Genomic DNA, 23,851 nt, shown 5'->3' with positions numbered 1-23,851 from the left:
AGACGGGCCAGCGCTCGCAGACCCATCGCTGCGTCCCTTCAGGAGGAAAGTGAACCTGATAGCCCGCAGCCACGCACGTGACACTGTCCATCCTTGATGGTTGATGATAGATTGGCATTTAGTGGATTTACCAGCAAATGAGACACATTTTGTTTCACATCAATAATATGACATAAAATCTTAACAAATAAAAAAAAAAAGTCAAACAATTGCATTCAGTTTCGTCTAAATGTTCTTGGTTTCAGACAAGCAAGTCGCACCACCAGCATAGATAGGATTTTATCCGAAAATTGAAGGCTAGTGTATTTTGCAATATAGCACGATCTCTACAATACAATCTACTGATTATTGGACGATAATAATCCAGAAAAGACCCGCATTTATTTATTTATAGCAATTCAACATAGGGAACAACAGTGAGGATTGTTCAAGTACGGCCTTGTTTACACAAACGCATTTCACGTCCGTGTGTTGTCCATTGAAATAACTGACAGCACACTGACCAATGCAATTCTATGGGGCTTTTTACACATCTGTGTTTTTTCATGGAGTGTATGTCCGTTGCGTGAAACTAACCGCATGTCCTATTCTGATCCATTTTTGCGGATCAGACTCGCCTATTGAAGTCTATGGGTGCGTGAAAAACATTTGACAGCCTACGGATCACATCCGTGTGCTGTCCGTTTTTTCAGGTCTCGGTTGCTAAAGAAATGAGAAAAAGAAGTGTAAAGTGTTTACAAAGGTAGCTAACTTTTTAATTCAGATTCTATGTGTATGTATACTATAAAAGAATGTTAAAATGCAGACTTGCTTATTTCAGGCTCTACCACTGCATCTCATTATTGGGGCCAGTCCAACATTTTAAAAGGGTTGTCCGGTTTCAGAACATTAATGTTCTATTTTGTATAATTAAGTTATACAATTTTGTATTATACTTTCTGTATTAATTCCTCTTGGTTTTCAAGATCTCTGCTTGTTGTTATTCAGTAGGAACTTCCATTGTTTGCTACCAGTGGATACTATTCTGTCCTGGTCATGTGGTGATCACACAGGTGCACGGCTAGTTACAGTATGAGTATCAGAGCTGTGTCTTCTAACGATCCCATCACCTGTGTGTACATCACATGACCATGGACAGAATTTTATTTACTGGAAGTAAACAATGAATGTTTCTACTGAAAAACAACAAGCAGAGATCTTGAAAACCATGAGGAATACAGAAAGTATATAGGAAAATTGTAGAACTTTTAATTATACAAAAATAATTTGTTGAAAGTGGACAACCCCTTTAATTTTAGTTTTTTTTTACATTCAGATTTTCACTTGCTTTTGGATTTTGTATGATTGTCTTGATACATGACCCCAAGTAATGGACAGATTATTGAACGTTCTCCTTTGTGGGATAGTACCTTCAAGAATGGCGACTTAGCCATCACCCTAGGCAACAATGTATCTAGCCACCATGACACTAAAAACCCCATATTTAACTGATCATATGATGTTTTTACGGTTGAATGCTGTATTTGCTTTATACATAATCCCAAATGGCTTGTCAATCTTCCAGTTAGCAAATGTGGGTTTATCATCCATAGTAATGTTAGCAACAGTGACTTTGTTTTTGAGAAATAATTATTTACAGCAGAGAATGTTTGTACCGCGCCAAAAATCCACAACAGAGTACAGTGCAGTACATGTGAATGGAGTCTATAAAATCCCATTCACATGCATCAGATTTTCTAAATCTGCAGCATATCTTTCTGTGAATTTTCACCACTGATTTTACTCAAGGTGAAATCGGTGACAAAGCTACACCAAAATCTGCATATAACACGTGCTGACGTTGCTGCGGATTTACGTTGAAATCCGTAGCAGAGTTTTTCTGCTGCGTCTGAACTCAGCCTAACAGTTGTGAAATCCAGTTTAAAGTCAGGAGACACAAATGTATTTTTTCTGTTTTGCTTGCTTTCGATACTTATCGATGAGTTACTATCATATTCTTAAAACTTTTTTTTTTTCCAGTCAATACTGAGAATATTCTAGTTGATTGCTTCCTTTACACAGGGCCATATCTGTAACTGAAAACGTGTGCCCTAGACTCACTTGTAGACTCCTGGGTTTTAGATATATGAAAGGGGTTTTCCAGTCTTCTAAAAATTGATGGCCTATCTTCAGGATGGGCCATCCATAGCTGATCGCTCGGGGTCCGATTGGCAGGTCCCCCTTCATGCTTCCCCCTTCATTCCAGTCACTGCTCGTATTGTGAATCGCCGACAAAGCAGTGCGGCTATTCACAGTATAACAACCTTCTCCCATTGAAGTGAATGGGAGAAGGCTGTAATGCTGTGAACCGCTGCTACTGCTGTGTCAGCTTTTCACAGTACGAGCAGTAACCGGAATGAAGGAGAAGCAGTGCTCGTACGAACGCTGCGGCCCATTCAAAACAGCTGATCAGCGGTGCTCCCGGCAATCAGACCCCGAGCACTCAGCTATGGATGGCCTATCCAGAGGATAAGCCATCAATTTTTGGGGACTGGAAAACCCCTTTAAAATATGCATGTATACTTGGTTTGTATTAGGGATGCACGATGCATCAAAACTTCGATACTGTTTCGATACTTTGCATCCCCAAAGGGTTCGATACCGTTATTTCATGTATTTCGATACTAAGCTGTGCGGCCGCACAGCTAAGTATAGTAACACATGAATGTATAAGAGCGGGGCTGCGGCTGTGTAATAGTCATTTCCCCGCTCCGGAGTCCTGACAAGTGCGCGCCGTCAGGATGATGTGATGCGGCCAGCGTTGCACTAATGAGTGGCGGCACTGAAGACCAAACATGGCGGGCGCACTACAAAACACCCCCATGTTCTGTCTTCAGTGACTGAACCGCTGCTCATTAGTGCAGCGCCGACCGCATCACCTCATGCTGACCGCGCACACACTTATTGTCAGGAGCGGGACAATGGCCGGAACCCCGCTCTATTACAGCAGAGATGAGAGAAACCTCTCATCTCCGCCGTTATTCCCCTGAATGCTACGATCAAAGCTGACTGCAGCATTCAGGGGAAAATGAGAAGGGGGGATGCCCCTTGGATCGCATCACAGGAATCCCTGTTACGCAAATGAGGGAGATACCATATATGAGCAGACAGCCCAGGGTCCATTGAAGGACCCCAGGGCTGTCTTACCATATTTCCTGTTAGGGCATACTGAGGTATGTCCTAACAACTGCCTGTGTACTATCAGTAAACAGGCTAATGTACTGTAATATAGATATATGCCAGGACATTATAGTTTAAAAAAAAAGTAAAAGCATAAGGTAATATTAAATTTCAAAAAAATACACATACACCTTTTTTACAATAAACATTAAAATAAGTCTCAATACATAAAATATACACATGTTCGGAATTGGCGCGGCCGTAACAACCTGCACAACCATTTTTTTTTTGCGGCATTTATGATGTGTACGCTGTAAAAGAATAAAATACAAACTTCTTTCTTTCACTTATTGTGATGCACGAAGTGTGATGAATTTAAACTCCATGTGTCTCACATTAATAGTAATTAACCCCATCATGTACCTCACACATTAAGCCATTATGACTGGGAAACATGATGGGGTTCATTAAGATTAATGTGAGGCACATTCAAAATTGATCACATCTCGTGCCTCACATCAGAAAATGGAAGAACTTTTTTTTTATTTTTTATTACTGTTGGCAAAGTATTGTTTTGTTATCGAAATCGCAATGCTACACGAAGTATCGGTATCGAAGTCCAAATTCTGGTATCGTGACATCCCTAGTTTGTATATACTGTAGTTATTTAGAGTTCATTTTAAGAGTTCATTTTTTGTGTCTTTGCAGAGTTACTGGTGGAGAGTTATTCGAAGATATAGTTGCAAGAGAATACTATAGTGAAGCAGATGCAAGGTAAGTGATGACTGTTCCATTTTAGTTGTATATGATGCACAAAGAGGCTACTCTACAACAAAAAGTACTATTAAATAATATTGGTAATGTGTTTGCAGTTCCATAACCTTTGCAAATGCCATAAATCTGATTGGTGCGAGTCTGACTGCTGGGACCCATAAATATATTAGGATTAGATGATGTCCCACTGTTGGGACCCCTAGTAATCAGCTGTAAACTCTTGAGTAACCCGACAGCAAGTGCTTAATTTCTCTGAGGCACCTCCACAGGAGAAATGTATAAGACAATGCCCATTGAAATAAATTGGCTGTCCTTGTAATGCACGGATGTGCTGGGCTCTCCAGAGAGACACACGCTTTGTAGCTGGGAGACCCCGCACCCCTCCTATTAACTAATAGGGTATTTGAAAATTGATTTGCTAAACCAGACAACTCCTTAAGTGGCCAATGACCGTGTAGGTTGACTTCTCATGAGCCATTATTAATCGCCTTCTTCTGCCATTGGACTTGTTCACTTTAGGAGAGGGAGTGATCTGATAGAATAGGCGTTAAACGGTAATAAAAATGTTTACCTTCGCTATAAGCTGCATTTCAGCAGCCGATATTCCTCATTTTAGGGAATTGCATATTGTATAGGTAATACCGTTTGGTGAGCGTCCACCGTTATGTCTTCTCTACTGGCCATCCATCCTGCAGAAGTACCTCTTTAATAGTGAATTAGTGACACCAACCCTTGTCTATATGTCCTATTTGGTCCATATATGTAAGGATTTCATTTATATGGTTGTTATCCTTTTCTAATTTAAATTCAGACTGCTAAATAATATTTTTATGAGGATTTTCCCTAAATGGAACCATGAATGCTAAGCATTGCTTTTCTATAAGTGCCAAGCAGCCTTTTCATTTCTGCAGACAACAGGGAATTACAAGACTAGGTAACATAAGTATCTACTTGAAAATAAATTTATTTTCTAGGAGTGAATGTTTTTTTTAAAGCTTTACTTGGCTGTTCTTCAGTCTTGGATACAGAGCCTGTCATTATTCAGTACTATATGCCTCGTAGTGCCGCTTTTAATTAAATACCGTACATAGTCAAGAAGCTTCTAGTAAAGCTTACTTAAAATGTATGGCCATCTTTGAACACTGTTTTGTCATTTACATATAGATTTAATCTAAAAGAAAGTTGTGCAGCTCTGTAAATAAATTGCATTACTTATATTGTACTGATCCTGAGGACAGCCTGTATGATAGTCCAGAGCTGCATTCTCAATTCTGCAGGCTTTAAAACTGTAATGTCCCAGCATGCCGGCTAGTGTATGTTTTACACCAGGCTGTCTACAGCTATTTGATGTGGGAGTTCAGCTCATTTTTTAAAGGGTTATATCCCAAATACAACCCCCTTTCCATTAGTCCTATTAAGGCAAATAGACCTCACAGAAAGTAGAGGGTCAGAATAACTCTGAATGATGCCCTGAACTGGGTTGGCCACTTTCTAATTAAATTTTTAAAACACACCAAGTTGCTGTGTTCTGACACAGGCAACTTTAAATACCCGCATCACTTACCCTTGCGCTTGATTTAAGGGCACCCTGCTCCCCCAGGAAGACATTAGTAAATAGGGGACAGCGTGATTATCCTATCCATATCTTTCAAGATAGTGGCTGTCAGGTGATTTGGCCACATGACCACCTCCCCGGCAGCCTGCTCTTCTGTGGCGGCGCTGAATGCTTTTAGCACATGCGCAGATACAGAAGATTATGCTGCCTGGATCTCTGAATGCGCTGAACGTGTTCAACCATGGTTCGGTGTTGGCGCAAAAGAGCATGCAGTTGGGGAGGCAGTCACGTGGCCAAGTCACCTGACCACCGCCATCTTGAAAGCTATGTATGGGATAATCACACGTTCCACTATTTACTAAACCATTCTAGGGGGAGCAGGGAGCCCTAAAATCAAGGGCATGGGTATACGTTGTGGGTATTTACAGTAACGCGTCAGAAGATGGCAAATTAGGGCGTTAATCGAAATTTTATTCGAAAGCGGACAACCCCTTTAAGGTTTCAAAATCCACTCTCCGATATATATGTACACAGTCACGATCTACTTACATTGTATAAACTATAAAATGGGGTTCAAAGGTGAACATAACCTTTAACCCCTTCCCGCTCCTTGACGTACTATTACGTCATGGCAGCTGTATCGTTCGCGCTCCATGCCGTAATAGTACGTCTCGGGAGTAACGGCCGTTTCGGCCGTCCTCCCGACACATACAGGAGCTGTGACGCTGCTGTCTTGTTCAGCAGCTGTCACAGCTCCTACAGCGGGGACCGATCGCTGTGTCCCCGCTGATTAACCCCTTAAAAGCCGCGTTCTATAGAGATCGCGGCTTTTTAGGGGTTAAGCTGCCATCGCCGGCCTGCTACGCGATAGCGGCCGGCGATGGTGACTATGGCAACCGGACACCAAACAATGGCGTCCGGCTATGCCATAGACGGAAGCCTAGTGGGTCCTGACAACGTCAGGACCCACTATGCTTGCTGTCAGTGAGTAGCTGACAGTTCTAATACACTGCACTACGCATGTAGTGCAGTGTATTAGAATAGCGATCAGAGCCTCCTGCCCTCATGTCCCCTAGTGGGACAAAGTAATAAAGTGAAAAAAAAGTTAAAAAAAGATGTGTAAAAATTAGAAAATAAAAGATTTAAAAGTAATAAAAGTAAAAATCCCACCTTTTCCCTTATCAGTCCTTTATTATTAATAAAAATATATAAACAAACAAATAAACTATACATAATTGGTATCGCCGCGTCCGTAACGGCCTGAACTACAAAATTATTTCATTATTTATCCCGCACTGTGAACGCCGTAAAATAAAATAATAATAAACCGAACCACAATCACAATTCTTTGGTCACTTCACCTCCCAAAAAATGGAATAAAAAGAGATCAAAAAGTCGCATGTACCTAAAAATGGTACTGATCAAAACTACAGTTCGTTACGCAAAAAATAAGTCCTCGCACGGCTTTATTGATTGAAAAATAAAAACGTTATGGCTCTTAGAATAAGGTAACACAAAAAGTGAATGATTGTTTACAAAACTTATTTTATTGTGCAAACGCCATAAGACATTAAAAAAAACTATAAACATCTGGTATCGCCGTAATCGTATCGCCCCGCAGAATAAAGTGAATATGTCATTTATAGCGCACGGTGAACGCTGTAAAAAAAAACGAAAAAAAAACAATAGTAGAATTGCTGTTTTTTAGTCACCACGCCACCTAAAAATAGAATAAAAACTGATCAAAAAGCCGCATGCACCCCAAGAAAACTACAATGGATTCCTCAAGGGGTCTAGTTTCCAAATTGGGGTCACTTTTGGGGGGTTCCCAATGTTTTGGCACCACAAGACCTCTTCAAACCGGACATGGTGCCTAATAAAAAAGAGGCCTCAAAATCCACTGGGTGCTCCTTTGCTTCGGAGGCCGGTGCTTCAGTCCATTACCGCACTACGGCCACATGTGGGATATTTCTCAAAACTGCAGAATCTGGGCAATACGTATTAAGTTGCGTTTCTCTGATAAATCCTTTTGTGTTATAAAAAAAATGGTATAAAGAGGATTTTCTGACAAAAAAAAAAATGTAAATTTCACCTCTACTTTGCTCTAAATTTTTGTGAAACACCTAAAGGGTTCATAAACTTTCTACATGCTGTTGTGAATACTTTGAGGGGTCTAGTTTCTAAAATGGGGTATTTGATAGGGGTTTCTAATATATGGGCCCCTCAAAGCAACTTCAGAACTGAACTGGAACCTAAAAAAATAAATAAATGAGGCAATACTTCGCTTCTTACATTATACTGATAATGAGCTGTGCCCACCCCGAGATTACCCCACTTTTGACCGTTTGTCTAAACGGAGACCCCTATTAGACCGTTCCAGTGCCCGGTTTTCCCAAGCATACACCCACGAGAAGTGTATTTCTATTGATGAGTCCCTGGTACATTTTAAAGGGAGGGTTCAATTCCGCGAGTACCTGCCGGGTAAGAGGGCAAGGTATGGCGTGAAGATGTATAAGCTGTGAGAGTGCATCAGGGTATACCTACAGGTTTAGGATATATGAAGGAAAGGCCACCCCCAAACCAGACTGCATCCTGGACTACAATAGGTACATGGGAGTGATGGACTTGTAAGATCAAGCCCTGAAGCCCTACAGCGCCATGCGGTGTGGTATAAGAAGCTGGCCGGGAACATCATATAGATGGCTTTGTACAATGCGTACGTGCTACGTCGATGTGCAGGCCAGACGGGAACTTTCCTGGAATTTCAAGAGGTGATTATCAAGAACCTAATCTTTAGGGACCAAGAAGGGGGGGCACCCAGTACTTCTGGAAGCGAGCCCACACGCATCGTACCAGGGCAACACTTTCCAGGGGAAGTTCCCCAAACTGGCAAAAAGGGAAAAAGTCAAAAGAGGTGCAAAGTCTGCTATAAGAGGGGGATAAGGGAGGACACAATATATCAATGTGACACGTGTCCCGAATAACCAGAGCTCTGTATGAAAGTGTTTTAAAATTTATCATACATCCCTTGGTTTATAATTTACCCCAATTTTACTTACCCTGATGCACTCCGCACAGCTTATCCCCCCTCGTCTTTCCCCTCTGGGCCCTGCTGTGTGTCCAGGCAGCTGATAACAGCCACATGTAGGGTATTGCCATACCCGGGAGAACCCACATTACAGTTTATGGGGTGTAGGTCTCCGGTCAAAATGCTCACTACACCTCTAGATGAATGCCTTAAGGGTGTAGTTTTTAAAACGGGGTCACTTCTTGCGGGTTTCAACTGTACTGGTACCTCAGGGGCTTCTGCATACATGACTTCGCACTAGAAAATCCCGAGTAGGCCAAATGGTGGTCCTTTCCTTCTGAGCCCTCCCATGGGCCCAAACGGCAGTTTATCACAACAAATGGGGTATTGCGGCACTCAGAACAAATTGCGCAACAGAATGGGGTATTTTGTTTCTTGTGAAAATAAGAAATTTTCAGCCAAAACTACATATTATTTGACAAAAATAATTTTGTTTTCATTCCCAGCCCAATTCAAATAAGTTCTGTGAAGAAACTATGGGGTCTAAATGGTCACATTACCCATAAATGAATTCCTTGAGGGGTGTAGTTTCCAAAATGGGGTCACTTCTGGTGGGTTTCCATTGCTTTGATACCTCTGGGGCTCTGCAAATGCGACATGGCACACGAAAACCAAACCAGCAAAATCTGTACTCCAAAGAACACACAGCGCTCCTTCCCTTCTGAGGCCTCCCATGGGCCCAAACGGCAGTTTATTGCCACAAATGGGGTATTGATGCACTCAGGACAAATTGGGCAACAAAATGGGGTATTTTGTTCCCTGTGAAAATAAGAAATTTTGATCACAAATGACATTTTATTGGAAAAAATTACATTTTTTTCATTTCAGAGCCCAATTCAAATACGTGCTGTGAAAAAAATGTGCGGTCAAAATGGTAACAACAACCCTAAATGAATTCCTTGAGGGGTGTAGTTTACAAAATGGGGTCACTATTGGGGGATTCCTACTGTTTTGACACCTCAACACCTCTTCAAACCTGGCATGCTGCCTAAAATATATTCTAATAAAAAAGAGGACTCAAAATGCACTAGGTGCTTCTTTGCTTCTAGGGCTTGTCTTTTAGTCCACGAGCGCAGTAGGGCCACATGTGGGACATTTCTAAAAACTGCAGAATCTGGAAAATACATATTTAGTAGTGTTTCTCTGGTAAAACCTTCTGTGTTACAGAAAAAAAAATGAATAAAATTGAAATTCAGCAAGAAAAATGAAATTTGCAAATTTCACCTCCACTTTGCTTTAATTCCTGTGAAATGCCTGAAGGGTTAAAAAACTTTATAACTGCTGTTTTGAATACTTTGAGGGGTCTAGTTTTTAAAATGGGGTGTTTTATCAGAGTTTCTAATACATAGGCCCCACAAAGCCACTTCAGAACTCAAGAGGTACCTTAAAAAAAAGGCTTTTGAAATTTTCTTAAAAATATGAGAAATTGCTGTTTATGTTCTAAGCCTTGTAACGTCCAAGAAAAATAAAAGAGTGTTCAAAAAACGATGCCAATCTAAAGTAGACATATGGGAAATGTGAACTAGTAACTATTTTGGGTGGTATAACCGTCTGTTTTACAAGCAGATGCATTTAAATTCTGAAAAATGCAATTTTTTCAAAATTTTCTCTAAATTTTGCAATTTTTCACCAATAAACACTGAATATATCGACCAAATTTTACCACGAACATGAAGCCCAATGTATCACGAGAAAACAATCTCAGAATCGCTTGGGTAGGTTTAAGCATTCCGACGTTATTACCACATAAAGTGAAATATGTCAGATTTGAAAAATGGGCTCTGAGCCTTAAGGCCAAAACTAGGCTGCGTCCTTAAGGGGTTAAGTAACATTTATTGTCTGTTTAGTATGCGTTTGAAGTGGATTGTATTGTAGCTTATCATTATTTTTAATACTTAATAATCTATTAGCACAAAGTAATGTTGCATAGTTTTAATGGTTAATAGCTACTCATGGTATCACTGAAGTTTTTTTTATGGTTGATATTCTCTGCGAGGTAGGTATCTTCTAATAAAAATACGCTTTCTTAAGAATGCTATTAACATGTACAGTGAAGGAAATAAGTATTTGATCCCTTGCTGATTTTATAAGTTTGCCCACTGTCAAAGACATGAACAGTCTAGAATTTTTAGGCTGGATTAATTTTACCAGTGAGAGATAGATTATATAAAAAAAAAAAAAGAAAATCACATTGTCAAAATTATATATACTTATTTGCATTTTGCACAGAGAAATAAGTATTTGATCCCCTACCAACCATTAAGAGTTCAGCCTCCTCCAGACCAGTTACACGCTCCAAATCAACTTGGTGCCTGCATTAAAGACAGCTGTCTTAAATGGTCACCTGTATAAAAGACTCCTGTCCACAGACTCAATGAATCAGTCTGACTCTAACCTTTACAACATGGGCAAGACCAAAGAGCTTTCTAAGGATGTCAGGGACAAGATCATAGACCTGCACAAGGCTGGAATGGGCTACAAAACCATAAGTAAGACGCTGGGTGAGAAGGAGACAACTGTTGGTGCAATAGTAAGAAAATGGAAGACATACAAAATGACTGTCAATTGACATCGATCTGGGGCTCCATGCAAAATCTCACCTCGTGGGGTATCCTTGATCCTGACGAAGGTGAGAACTCAGCCGAAAACTACACGGGGGGAACTTGTTAATGATCTCAAGGCAGCTGGGACCACAGTCACCAAGAAAACCATTGGTAACACATTACGCCGTAATGGATTAAAATCCTGCAGTGCCCGCAAGGTCCCCCTGCTCAAGAAGGCACATGTATAGGCCCGTCTGAAGTTTGCAAATGAACATCTGGATGATTCTGAGAATGATTGGGAGAAGGTACTGTGGTCAGATGAGACTAAAATTGAGCTCTTTGGCATTAACTCTACTCGCCGTGTTTGGAGGAAGAGAAATGCTGCCTATGACCCAAAGAACACCGTCCCCACTGTCAAGCATGGAGGTGGAAACATTATGTTTTGGGTGTGTTTCTCTGCTAAGGGCACAGGACTACTTCACCGCATCAATGGGAGAATGGATGGAGCCATGTACCGTCAAATCCTGAGTGACAACCTCCTTGCCTCCACCAGGACAGTAAAAATGGCTCGTGGCTGGGTCTTCCAGCACGACAATGACCCGAAACATACAGCCAAGTCAACAAAGGAGTGGCTCAAAAAGAAGCACAATAAGGTCATGGAGTGGCCTACCCAGTCTCCAGACCTTAATCCCATCGAAAACTTATGGAGGGAGCTGAAGATCCGAGTTGCCAAGCGACAGCCTCGAAATCTTAATGATTTACAGATGATCTGCAAAGAGGAGTGGGCCAAAATTCCATCTAACATGTGTGCAAACCTCATCAACTACAAAAAACGTCTGACTGCTGTGCTTGCCAACAAGGGTTTTGCCACCAAGTATTAAAGGGAATGTGTCGCTAGAAATTTTTTTTATTTTTTTTTAAGTTAAACAGTTAGTGTATAAGTGATTAAACATTGTCCTAAAAATTTTTCTCTGTGCACAATGCAAATACATATATATAATTTTGACAATGTGATTTTCTGTTTTTTTTTATTTTTATATAATCTATCTCTCACTGGTAAAATTAACCTAGCCTAAAAATTCTAGACTGTTCATGTCTTTGACAGTGGGCAAACGTACAAAATCAGCAAGGGATCAAATACTTATTTCCTTCACTGTATATTTATGCTACACCAGCCCTTCTTGTAAAAGAAAGTGTCAATAAAGGAAATGCACTAGAATGTACAGACATAACATGGTCATCCACTAGCCACATTCTCTTTTGGTGAGCAGTAGTCAAATATATTCAGGCCATGAATAGCATGCCACGAACCATTTGTTCCGGTGATGTGGCAGACTGATGTGCAGCTATAAGAATGTGACTACCACTATTACAGAAGTGACTACTTGTGCTGCTTCACATGTCACAACTGTGTCCTTGAATAATTTTGCCAGTAACCTACTGACCAAGTGGTCTTTCCCATTTTAGATTACAGTGATTGACCATCTTCATTTTTAACATTTGCTATTACCCATTACTGTAGTATTTTCCTGGTCCTGTTTTCTGGATACACGAGCCATTAGGCCTGTATAACTAAATAATAGTTTGTGATTAGAGCAGATCAACAGCCCCCCAAACCTCATGTGGTTTATTGTCTTTAAAAAGTTGTAGTTCTATATTTTCTATTATGAAACACCGTTTTATGAGACCATGTTTAGGGCTGGTTCACACCTGCACTCGTCATACCATTGTTAAAGGGAATGTGTTGCCAGAAAAACATGTTCTGTTTTTTTTAATTAAACATTTAGTGTGTAGGTGATTAAACATTGTTCACATTTTTTTTATTTTTTTCACGAGTCAGGAAATATTATAAATTAGATTCTAATTTATAATATTTCCCATTGCTGGTCACTAGATGGAGCTATTCCCAAAATTGCAGCATTGCAAAATTGGGTAAAAAGCCCTCGCTCTAGTGAGCTCTCAGCATCCCCCCCCCTCCTTTATCCTGGCTAGTGCCGGGATAAACGAGGGGTTTGAACGGTCTAACCTCCTACACTGTGTGTCGCCATTTTTTGAGCTAACACACAGTGTAGTAGGTTTACATACAGTAGTAAACGTACACAAACACGAACATACATAGAAATCTCTTACCTGCTCCTGCCGCCGCGGCTCCCTCCGGCCCGTCCGCTCCGTCTGCTGCCGCTGGTCCAAGTGCACAAGTCCGGAAGCCGCGACCGGAAGTAGTAATCTTACTGTCCGGCCGCGACTTCCAGTCCACAGGAAAATGACGCCGGACGGCGCGCATTTCAAATTGGACTGTGTGGGAGCGGCGCATGCGCAGTTCCCACACAGACGGCGTACACAGAAGTGGATGGGACGGGACCCGTTCGCAGTCCCTATGGGACTGTGGCTGCCGTATTCCATGTCTGTATGTGTCGTTAATCGACACATACAGAAATGGAACAAAAAATGGCAGCCCCCATAGGGAAGAAAAAGTGTAAAAATAAGAAAAAGTAAAACACAAACACACAAATAAATATAAACGTTTTTAATAAAGCACTAACATCTTTAACATATTAAAAAAAAATTTGTGATGACACTGTTCCTTTAAGCTCAGTCAGAGGAGCATGACAAGGGAATAACTGAAAGCACATGTTCCGTTGCACTACGTACACCACCGGCGGCCGACGGAACACGTTGACTTTAATAGGTTCTGTCGGGGTGTCTGTGGTTCTACTGTAAACAATAGTGCATCTTGCTGTGCTATTGTCTCCCGTATGTTCGGCCAGATCTGCGACGGAGACTCCAACGCAGACGTGAACCGGCCCTTACCTGCTCTTATATCAGTGACCGTCCTTCTCATACCCATCACAGACATTACTATCTTGTAGCTGCTTCAGTGCTATGATGATCATAGTTCTATGTGATCATATCTATATTTCTCGCAGCCATTGAGTTCACTGATTTATCAATTTATGATGTAGGAAAGAGGTGCAAGTCATTGAAGTGACAATGATTCATTACCATGTGTGTTCCAGTCTTGGTACTTCTAATTTCTTTAATCTGGCATCGTACAGTAGTCTGGCAGCAAAAATAATTTAATGACCTTTCTGATTTTATGGATTTGCATATTGTGGGGGAAATTTATCACATTTTTATGCCAATGCATAAATGTATTGAAAGATGTGGTATTCAGAATGAACTCCAAATATCTGAAGCCCCTACAATACTTTTTCCAACAGGTGCGCCTGCATTCGAAAAACTGAATGGGTTCAGAGTCGCACTCCTTCAAGTCAGACCTGGCGTGGTTAGAACTAGTGTAAATGCCTGGCTTAATTCACGGCTTAGTCTAATCGCCAGTGTCTCTAAATCTCCCTATAGTATATTCATATTATTTCATTTTGGAATACATGTATCTTTTTATTGCCTGCGTGCCTTAAAACAGCTTAAAAAGAAATAAAAGAAAGACGTTTATTTAGCATTCTGGTTATCCAACACCATAGATGCTTAATTAAAGGAATTGCAGTTTTTGTGTTTATTTTAGGCTGTGTTCACACTTGTGCTACAGGGCTATAGAAGGCTTCCCGCACTATTCTTGCTGTAAAAAAAATGCCAGAACCATGACAGACCCAATTATACATCAATGGGGTCAGTCAGGAGCCATTAGTTTTTTTGCTGATTCAATGTATCCATCACGTTGGTCATGACGCCGTGATGCTAGTATGAACAAAGCCTAGAATAAAAATGTGTGTGTCAGAAAGAAATGTTATATATTGTATTTTCGCATTGCCAGTGCATGTTTTCGTTTCCATTTCCCGTAGTTCTTTTACTTACCACTGGTTTTTCTATTTAAATGGGTATCCTTTGCTTCTATATTACAAGACCCAACCTTTAGGCAATATAAGTGCTGGAATCCTAGTCGTTTTCCCCCTGAATTGCTCTAAAATGTAGTGCTCACGTATGACTGTCCCTACACTAGAATCACCCAGCATTTACATGCTGGTGCCACATACAAAAGTATATGCCAAAAAGTAGTGCCAGTAACCATTGTGCCCACCACACAAAATTACCCACAAAAATGTGTCCGCTAAAAAGAAACCGAGTTACTGCTACAGCCGTGACCAAACAAATGTTCCAGGTATAGTACCCCTATAATAGGTCGCATTACACTGCTCTCTACTATGCCAACAGCAACATACATTTGGGCAGCCATTTACCAGCTGCATAAATGTACCAGTCTCTACAGTAAGAGAACAAGACTGGAGAATTCCATTACGCACAAGTGATCTGTATTTAATTCCATCTGTCAAGATCCCAAACTGTATGGTGTTAGAGGCCTGTGCCAGGAATTCAGACCCATCTCACCGATCCCTGGGCACCTATTTGTCATGGCGTTGAGGACAGACAGAGCGGCTGAGGAGATGTGAATATACACCATTCAGTCCAATCTACCATTAATATCGGGTTATTTGCTATTTTCATCCCCCTCATAACATTTGAATCATTCACCCTCGAGAAACCTCTAATTATTACATGTAGGAGAAAGCGCCGGAACAAAAGGTTTTCATTACGTTTATTGACTGTGGATGCTTTTTCTGGAATACAGATTTGTATAGAAGATCACATGCTGACCCAATGTTCTGGGGCAACCCTTGAAGGAAATAGTTATTACAAATATTGACACTACAGATTTATTATCCCATTTCCAGAAATCGAGCGGAGCTATTTATTCATAAGCCTCTTCAATATCCGTCAAGTCCCCTTCTGCTATCGCACGAATAATGTGGAACGTGTTCAAGTTAAATCATTCTGCAGGCTCGAGTACCTTTCAGATGAACACTGGTTCATTTCTTATATTGCATTACTATGGGGGATATTTATCTAATATGTCATATTCATTTATTTCTATATTGAGAAAATGAATGGCTTACACTAATAATGATAAAATGAATATTGGAACTTCTATTAGGGTGTGCTTTGTTATAGGAAAGACACACGTTTTAGCCGCACACGGTCTTCCTGTACCTTGGCCTGCACACTGTTAATGTGACATTATATTAATAGGTACACGACTTACCACTAGCGCCAAATCCTATAGAACACGGACTTACCACTTATTGCAGAAATGTCCAACTTGTTGACTTTTCTGCGATCATCGCAAGTATTGCGAGTCACAATGTCACTAGAATGTTTCTGCTCTCTGGACTGTAAAATATAGATTTCTTTTCAAGTGTAGTTAACACATTGGCCAGTTGTGAACTACTTAAATGAAGTATAATCCTGTAATATTCTGTATGCCCATTGTCTGTAAGGTTACAAGAGGAGGGGGCAGAGGGAGTGTGATAAAACGTGATCCCAGGATAGGAACAAACTGTTTGGTTTTTTTGTAGTCTGTAACCATGGAGACCCATAGGTTTACATAGGAGATAGGAGCTGTATACAATATGCGTGTGTGTGTGTGTGTGTGTGTGTGTGTGTGTGTGTGTGTGTGTGTGTGTGTGTATATATATAATATATATATATACTGAAAATTATTTACAAAGGTCCTCATTTTATATATGCACTCGAGCAATATGCACATGTATTTTAATCATTATATGGTACTCACTTGGGCATTCATTTCACTGGGCCATGGAAGTCCTTTAGGAACAAAGCCTTTCTTCATTGGTCTCTGCATTGATAGAGGTGAAGTCAGTCCCAATCAGGAGATTTCCCCCCACCCAGTCTTCATTTAGGAGGGGCTAGCATATATGATTTATGGCTAAATATAGATTTGTGGGCCTTAGTTTGTGATGCTGTATACATTTTCTTTTGTATTTTATTTTTATTTTTTTAAACAAAAAAGTTTTTGTTTTTGACATTTTTTTTTTTTTCTTGCCGGTTTAATTACAATTAAAATGTCCATAACCCTAATGTTCAGTGCTTGTGTTAACTGCGATAGAGAATATTCCTAAATAGAAGAATCTGTTTTGAAAATGTACCTATTATTTTGGACTCTCCTGTTCTGTAACATGGAATGTGAATGTTCTTGTTTCTTCTTCCCCTGTTTAATTCCATGTGTGAATAATAAGTACATCTTCATGTCCCCTGTGTTTACACATCAGTGTTGTTATCCCTTATGTAATGTGCACATGTTCTGTCTACATGTTGAATTCATATAAACAGATGTCTTTGTGTATTTTCTGTTTGTTTATTGTGTAACTATTTGCCTTTAAATTGTTCTCCCTCTCGTTGTACCCTTGTATTTTCACAGTCATTGTATACAGCAGATTCTAGAAAGTGTAAATCATTGTCATCTTAATGGCATAGTTCACAGAGACCTAAAGGTCAGTATCTGATGCTTACAAGTTGCTTAATACTTTTGCAAAGGTAGAATTGTCTGAAGTGTATCTTTCTTGATGACTTTCTTCCACTCTCTCCTGAAATGTTGCATAAAATGATATGCATGGTGCCTGCACGCTTCATATGCATCATGGCTTACAAAAGGCGCAAGTTTTAAATGTCCTTTCAGAAGTTGACGTGTCTTAGACGTCCAGATTTCAGGGATACAGGGTAATAAAGAGGTTTGGTCTTGCCATGATGATTTATGCAGTCTGCAGATTTCACCCCCACTTCTGTCCTCAGACATCGGGTTACACTCACAAAGTCAACTGGTCATAATTTCAAACAAATTCTGAAACGGCCGTTCTTTCATTCTATATTCTGTTTGTGCATCTCAATAAATGACAGAAACTATTTCACAATAGTTTGCTGCACCTACTATATATGAATGGTATTTTTACCTCCATTGATAACATTCAGTTATTACATCCACCAGTTGTCTAGTTGTAAGTTGTGACTCCGTTTTCCTGACGGCATACAGATAGTGGGTGTAAGCTTGGAACTAACACACGCCTCCTGGTGTTTGCATGCAGTCATTGCATTCAGCAGATCCTGGAGGCTGTACTTCACTGCCATCAGATGGGTGTTGTCCATCGAGACCTAAAGGTAAGTGGCTCCTTGTGTCCAATGTTGTGTATGCTGGTTTGCTAACGCTTGGCTATCTGTCCTGCATGTATGGCTTAATAATGCTAGCAGAAATAGTTTTAGATATCTGCTTTTTATTGTTTGCTAAATTGAATAAAGCATTTGCTGTGTGTTTCTCTAAAATTATTGTGTATGTGGCATCATTTGTTATACATTATTAATTAGGGTAGCCGTGTGTGAAGAACTAGCCTTGTGCTAATCCGTTGGGATTTTAATGGCTTTACAATATTAAATAATTACCAAGAATTCACCATTCTAACAGACCACAGATGGGTACAGCTACTATCAATGTAAGCATCATTATATAGGTATTTCAGAATATAATGAATGCTACATCCCACTTAGTGATGCACAAATAATCCTCAATAATTCTTTACAGGTCCCAGAGTAGATTTGACTTTGTAGCCCGTGGGTTATTGAAAGAATTTGTCATGCTAATTTATACAACAGCACCTAGAGGAAAAATGTTAATGTCGTACTATGATATTATAGCATAGATCAATTACACATCAAATTCTGTGCATTTCCACTCTCAATAAAAGTCAAAACCCACAGCGAGCAGCATATAGAAAATGTTTACATCAAACCAAAAGTAATGTCATTAAGCCCATAATATAAGCAGCAGTGCTGTGCCACAGGAGACCTCTGGGAACAAAAGAAATGGCCAAAATTAAACTGATTTCTTCTTAGCCTGAGAATTGTAATGCAGTGCTAAGATTTCACATGTCCTAGAAAATGAGTGTTCCATGAAAGATTATCATTAGCAAAAAAGATACAAATGGTAGTAAAACTTTAGCACACCAAGTGTCAATAATGAGCAGAAAATGCTCCAGGTTTGACCGCAGTCCAGTGGCTGACGTTGATACAGATAGAAACAATAGAAGTGAGTGATAAAACGGATAGGGAACGAATTATAGGTACTTGACATTTAAGTCAGTCTAGGAGTCATAAATCATGTGTACACATAATAAATGTAGTCTCAGATGATGCTAGAAATTTATACCTCTGACATGTTGTAAAAAGTTAAATCAGTCAACCGTTTAGGTCTTCTCAAGAAGTCTTACTCCAATGAGTATCGTAGAAAGCAACCTCGGAGTTGGCCTTGGTTTTCCCTGGATCAGTTTATTAAAGGGGTTATACAGGATTAGAAAAACATGGCTGCTTTCTTCCAGAAACAGCGCCACACCTGTCCATGAGTTGTGTGTGGTATTGCAGCTAAGCTCATTGAAGTGAATAGGGCTCAACTGCAATACTACACACAGCGTATGAACCGGTGTGGCGCTGCTTTTGGAAGAAAGCAACTTTATATGGCAATCTTTCAGGAAATCTTTTGTGTTCTGCTCGCCACTTATAACATATTTTTAAAAAGGTCATCATATTGTTTTTTGGAGGTCATTTAGTAAATGTAAAATGTTGAAATACCTAAAATATTCTAATGACATGCCACGTGCAGACTTTAGGTCAGCTGACATACATCATTTATTCACAAGATAACTTTTTCTCCAAAAGCCCTTATTAGTCTACCACAGTAACACTCCAGGTGTAAGACCAAGGGTAAAGTCTTCGTTTTCAAAGAGTAGCATAAAAACCTATGGGATAAAAATAATACCGCTTGTCAAAGCTATCCTAGAGAAAAAGTTGGTGCAAGTGGGCACTGACTGCTATGGCAAGGGGTGAGCTTAGCTCGTACGGGCGCTGCTTCCCCTTCATTTCTACTTGCTCACTGTGAATCATCGACACACATTTAGCGGCGATTCGCAGGTATTGCAGCCTTTTTTCTTACACACTTCAATGGGAGAAGGCTGCAATACCTGTGAATCGCCACTAAATGCTTGCCGATTCACAGTTAGCAAGAAGAAATGAAGGGGAAGCAGCGCTACTACTTTAAAACCGGTGATCAGAGGGGGTCCCTGAGGATAGGCCATCAATTTTTAGTGGCTGGAAAACCAGAATTAAAGTAGTCAGGTCGGACCTTTTACAACACTTTTCTAAGTAGTACATTTGAGGGATTGTTTCTTTTAAAAAGTTGTGCTTGTCAGGACTTTAAGGCTTTGCCAACTTTACCTGACTTGTATGTCGGAAAAATGAAAAAAAGTGCTGCATAATTGTGTCGCTAAGTCTGAGCACCATATTTTTTTAATGTATTTACACCAGACAACTGAAATAAATACATTTTATAAATCTCCCTCTTCCAACACTAAATCCCCTTCTTCCCGTCACACAAGACATGATAAAACTGGCTGCCGACAGCCACCACTAGAGAGGAGCTTGGAGCATATGAATTTATACAGCTAACTGAATGCAATGAAAGCAAATCTCTATGCTCTGAGCTCCCCCTATTGGTGGCTGCAGGCAAATTCTATGGCTATGTAGGGAAGCAGGAGGAGTTCAGAGCCAGGCGCCCTTCTCACCTTGGGCACCATAGCAGTGGCGTGGTCTGCTTTTATTGTGAGTACCACTGTCTGTGGGATATATTTGTTTTTCTCCCCATAAGGTTAATTTAAAAGTAATCTTGTTTTTTTTAAGAGTTGGTAGGGTAAAGGACCACAGGAAGCGGAATACTTTACCTATCTACAACAATGATTAAATCTTTGCCTCCAGACCCAGTATGCCCGGAGTTCTGTGTAAAGTACGACCTGGCAAAAAGCATTAGAGCTTCCCTTTAGAATATACACATAAAAAGTATTTTTTTTCTCTCTGAAATGCATAGTGTATTTTGATGGCGTGAAGGATTTCTAAATATAGGCTACATTATGCAATACGCTCATTTGAAGATATTGTGGCTTTGCAGCGCATTCCCTGGTTTCCTGATAAATGACCTAATGCATTTTTGTTTCTCCTCTTGAAAATGTTTCTAATGCCACACATTCATCAGTGTAAAAATAGAACACCAGTTCATACATAGCTTAGGAGAGAGAAAATAAATCTCTCTCCATTTATTTTAGATGTTCCTTGCATTTATGTGCCTTTCAAGCATTAGTTACATTCATTAACTTGCTGTGCTGTTTGCAAAAAAAGTCACATACTGCCCTTGTTCTGAAAATTGGCATTTAAATTATTCTGCACGGCCATTTGTATTAGAGTCGTGCACGAGCCGGGAGAAATAAATGTTAGCACGAAATTGTGCTTAACCGGCATCAACTTTAACAATCCCTGATGATGTGTCACACCTACCAGTGACATTGAAACGCGTAGGGTTGTCCTAATTAATGCAGCGGTGGTTCGGAGAATTGTCCAAGATTAGTCCGTCAACAGGACTAACTCTTTTCTCTGACCACTTGTTGTGAGCCCGGTGGGCTGGAATTATTTTCTCTCAGCAAGTTGCTGTCAGGGCTGTATACTATAAGAGGAGAGTCTCACCACCTCCTATCCCTGACTACCTTGTCTGAGCCTGAATATATGTCATTGTGGGCTATATGAGCCATATTTTATAATATATTAATAAAATTCAATTTTAATCGTTCTAATCAGGCAGTCAATCTATTCTGCACGTCCGCCCAATCTAAGGCCCCGGGTCCATGAGTAAGACAGCAAATTGCTCATTTCCATTAAATCAGAATAAAAAGCTGTAGACACAACACAGCGCTAAATAAATGATTTATAGGAACGCAAGTATTGATCACATAATTGGTCATTGTTTTACACGTTTAAACATTCAAAAATTATCTAAAACCTGTGGACCAGCATTTTATGTGTCTATTAGTTCTAGAGCAGAGCCGCTGTTTAGAATATCTGGAGCCGTCATAGTCAATAGGGCAGCGCCCCTTGGGTTTCTTTACACTTCCCCCATCCTCCACCTTGTACCCGATTGTGTACATTTGATGGGCACCTGGTGTAGGGGAGAGTATTTTTGTAATATGTGAGCCCCAAATCCCTGGGCAAAGGAAATTTTCCTATTTAAACTTTTCTCCATCTTCTATATACACAGTTAGGGTAAAAATATGCAGTGCACTATTCATATTAATGCAGCGATTTAATACCTTAGAACCTAATCACCTCTTTATGAACATGGACTCTTAAAGTCCAACTCCACTTGCAAAACCACGACTAGGTTCACACTGAGTTTTTTGCAGGCAGAAAATCTGCCTCAATATTCAGTTTGGAATTTTGAGGCAGATATTGCTCTGCCTGCATGCCGTTTTTCGCCCGCGGTCATTGATGGGCAAAAAACGCCATGAAATACGCTTTCTCTGCCTCCCATTGATGTCAATGGGAGGTCAGAGCCATAAATGGCCGAAGATAGGACATGTCGCTTCTTTTTCCCACAAGATGGCTTTTCCGATCGCAGAAAAAAACGCCTCCGCCTCCCATTGAAATCAATGGGAGGCATTTTTGCCTGTTTTTTGGCGTGGTTTCCGCGTCAAAAAATGTCTCAAAAAAACTCTGTGTGAACTGACCCTAAAGGAGCAGCATGCTGTGCATTTTTTATTCAAATCTTCCCTTGTGTGTGTTATGATGGCATCCTTCCAACAACTGAGGTCACCAGTAGATCTCTTCAGCACAGCGGATCCACATATTATGCACACCCGGAAGTGGCTGGGTTCTTATATAGCAGTCCGTTTTTGTTTTTTTCCACAAACTGATAAAGCAGCGCCATTTTGCTGCAATCACCTTTTGACCACAATGTGAGAACCCAGCCTAAGGCGAGATGTAATTTGTTTCATGGAAAATAATAAACAAAATTCCCATAATATTGCTCCTACTTTCTATGCAATAAAATATTTATTTGAGTTCTTCATTTAATCTTAGAATTATGTAAATGACCTTTTTCAAAAAGAAAATCACGTTAATAAAATGTATGGGTTTTGGCATCTAACCAGAATGTATTTCTTTCCCTCTTTCTATAAATAAAAGCCTGAAAATTTGCTATTAGCAAGCAAATCAAAAGGGGCAGCAGTGAAACTTGCAGATTTTGGCCTAGCTATTGAAGTTCAAGGAGATCAACAAGCATGGTTTGGTAAGAGGATAAATCTTTCTTTTCATTCACTTGCATTCAGTCAGTATGTTTTTTATTTTTCCACCGCATTTCACAGTGTTAAGGAAAAGACACCACAGACATTTTGGCAGGAGAAGTGTGCTGAGAAACGTTCTTCTTCAGGATCTCCTTACTCATGCAGGAAAGCCCTATAGTGTGTGGCGTATACAGGTATAATAGTGGTGCTGTCCACTTAAAGAGGTTTTGCCACAAATGTGCAATTACCTCTCGTATGCAAGGAGGGGGGGTCAGAGGCCACAATTTTGGAATTGGTGTGAGGACCCAGCAGTTTGCTGTGAGTCAATGATTCTTGATTATAGGCAGACACAGAAGACTTTTAAACACATAAGAGTAAGGCCGTACGGCGCGGCATTGATGCAATTGCGTTTCAAAATTGGGCTGCCAAAGGGTCTAGTCTCCCAACAGCATGCTGGCGTGGTTTTCTGCCCCTTCGCAGCCGCCCTATGAGGCCTTGCCCTAGGACTTCTTACAGTTAAGTATTTGCAACCATTGAATTCAGTCTAGGCAATTCTAAATGAGCTCAATACATCAGCAGAAGCCGCACAAATCTGTATTTGGAGGCCTTGACAAAGCGTGGGTAAACGCGAAACGGATGTAGGCTTGCGCTCCACATCCATACTGCCTTTGTTTGCCTGCTGCAACATTAGATGAAAATTCTACTGAATGGGGAGTGCCGTGGATTTTTTCTACTTTTTACTGTCATACTTGTGCTTGTCTCATCACTCCACTGG

At 40.3% G+C, this 23,851-nt stretch overlaps 1 protein-coding gene across 12 annotated transcripts in view; it reads left to right on the top strand.

Moving 5' to 3' along the window:
- CAMK2D (calcium/calmodulin dependent protein kinase II delta) overlaps positions 1–23,851 on the top strand; it is a 265,790-nt gene that overhangs the window by 175,463 nt on the left and 66,476 nt on the right. For 6 of the 12 annotated variants that reach the window (XM_075860580.1, XM_075860576.1, XM_075860572.1 and 3 more), the window contains exons 5-7: positions 3,868–3,933; positions 18,013–18,085; positions 22,979–23,081. In XM_075860580.1, the coding sequence (XP_075716695.1) occupies positions 3,868–3,933; positions 18,013–18,085; positions 22,979–23,081 (242 nt within the window). Of the gene's footprint in view, positions 1–3,867; positions 3,934–17,351; positions 17,425–18,012; positions 18,086–22,978; positions 23,082–23,851 lie in introns of all 12 variants that reach the window. The other 6 variants (XM_075860579.1, XM_075860575.1, XM_075860571.1 and 3 more) reach the window with 1 other exon arrangement.

This window comes from Rhinoderma darwinii, chromosome 1 (genome assembly GCF_050947455.1).
Source record: "Rhinoderma darwinii isolate aRhiDar2 chromosome 1, aRhiDar2.hap1, whole genome shotgun sequence".
NCBI classification, from domain to species: Eukaryota; Metazoa; Chordata; class Amphibia; order Anura; family Rhinodermatidae; genus Rhinoderma; species Rhinoderma darwinii.
The sequence above is the reverse complement of the archived record's forward strand: the minus strand, read 5'-3'. Positions and strand labels throughout refer to the sequence as shown.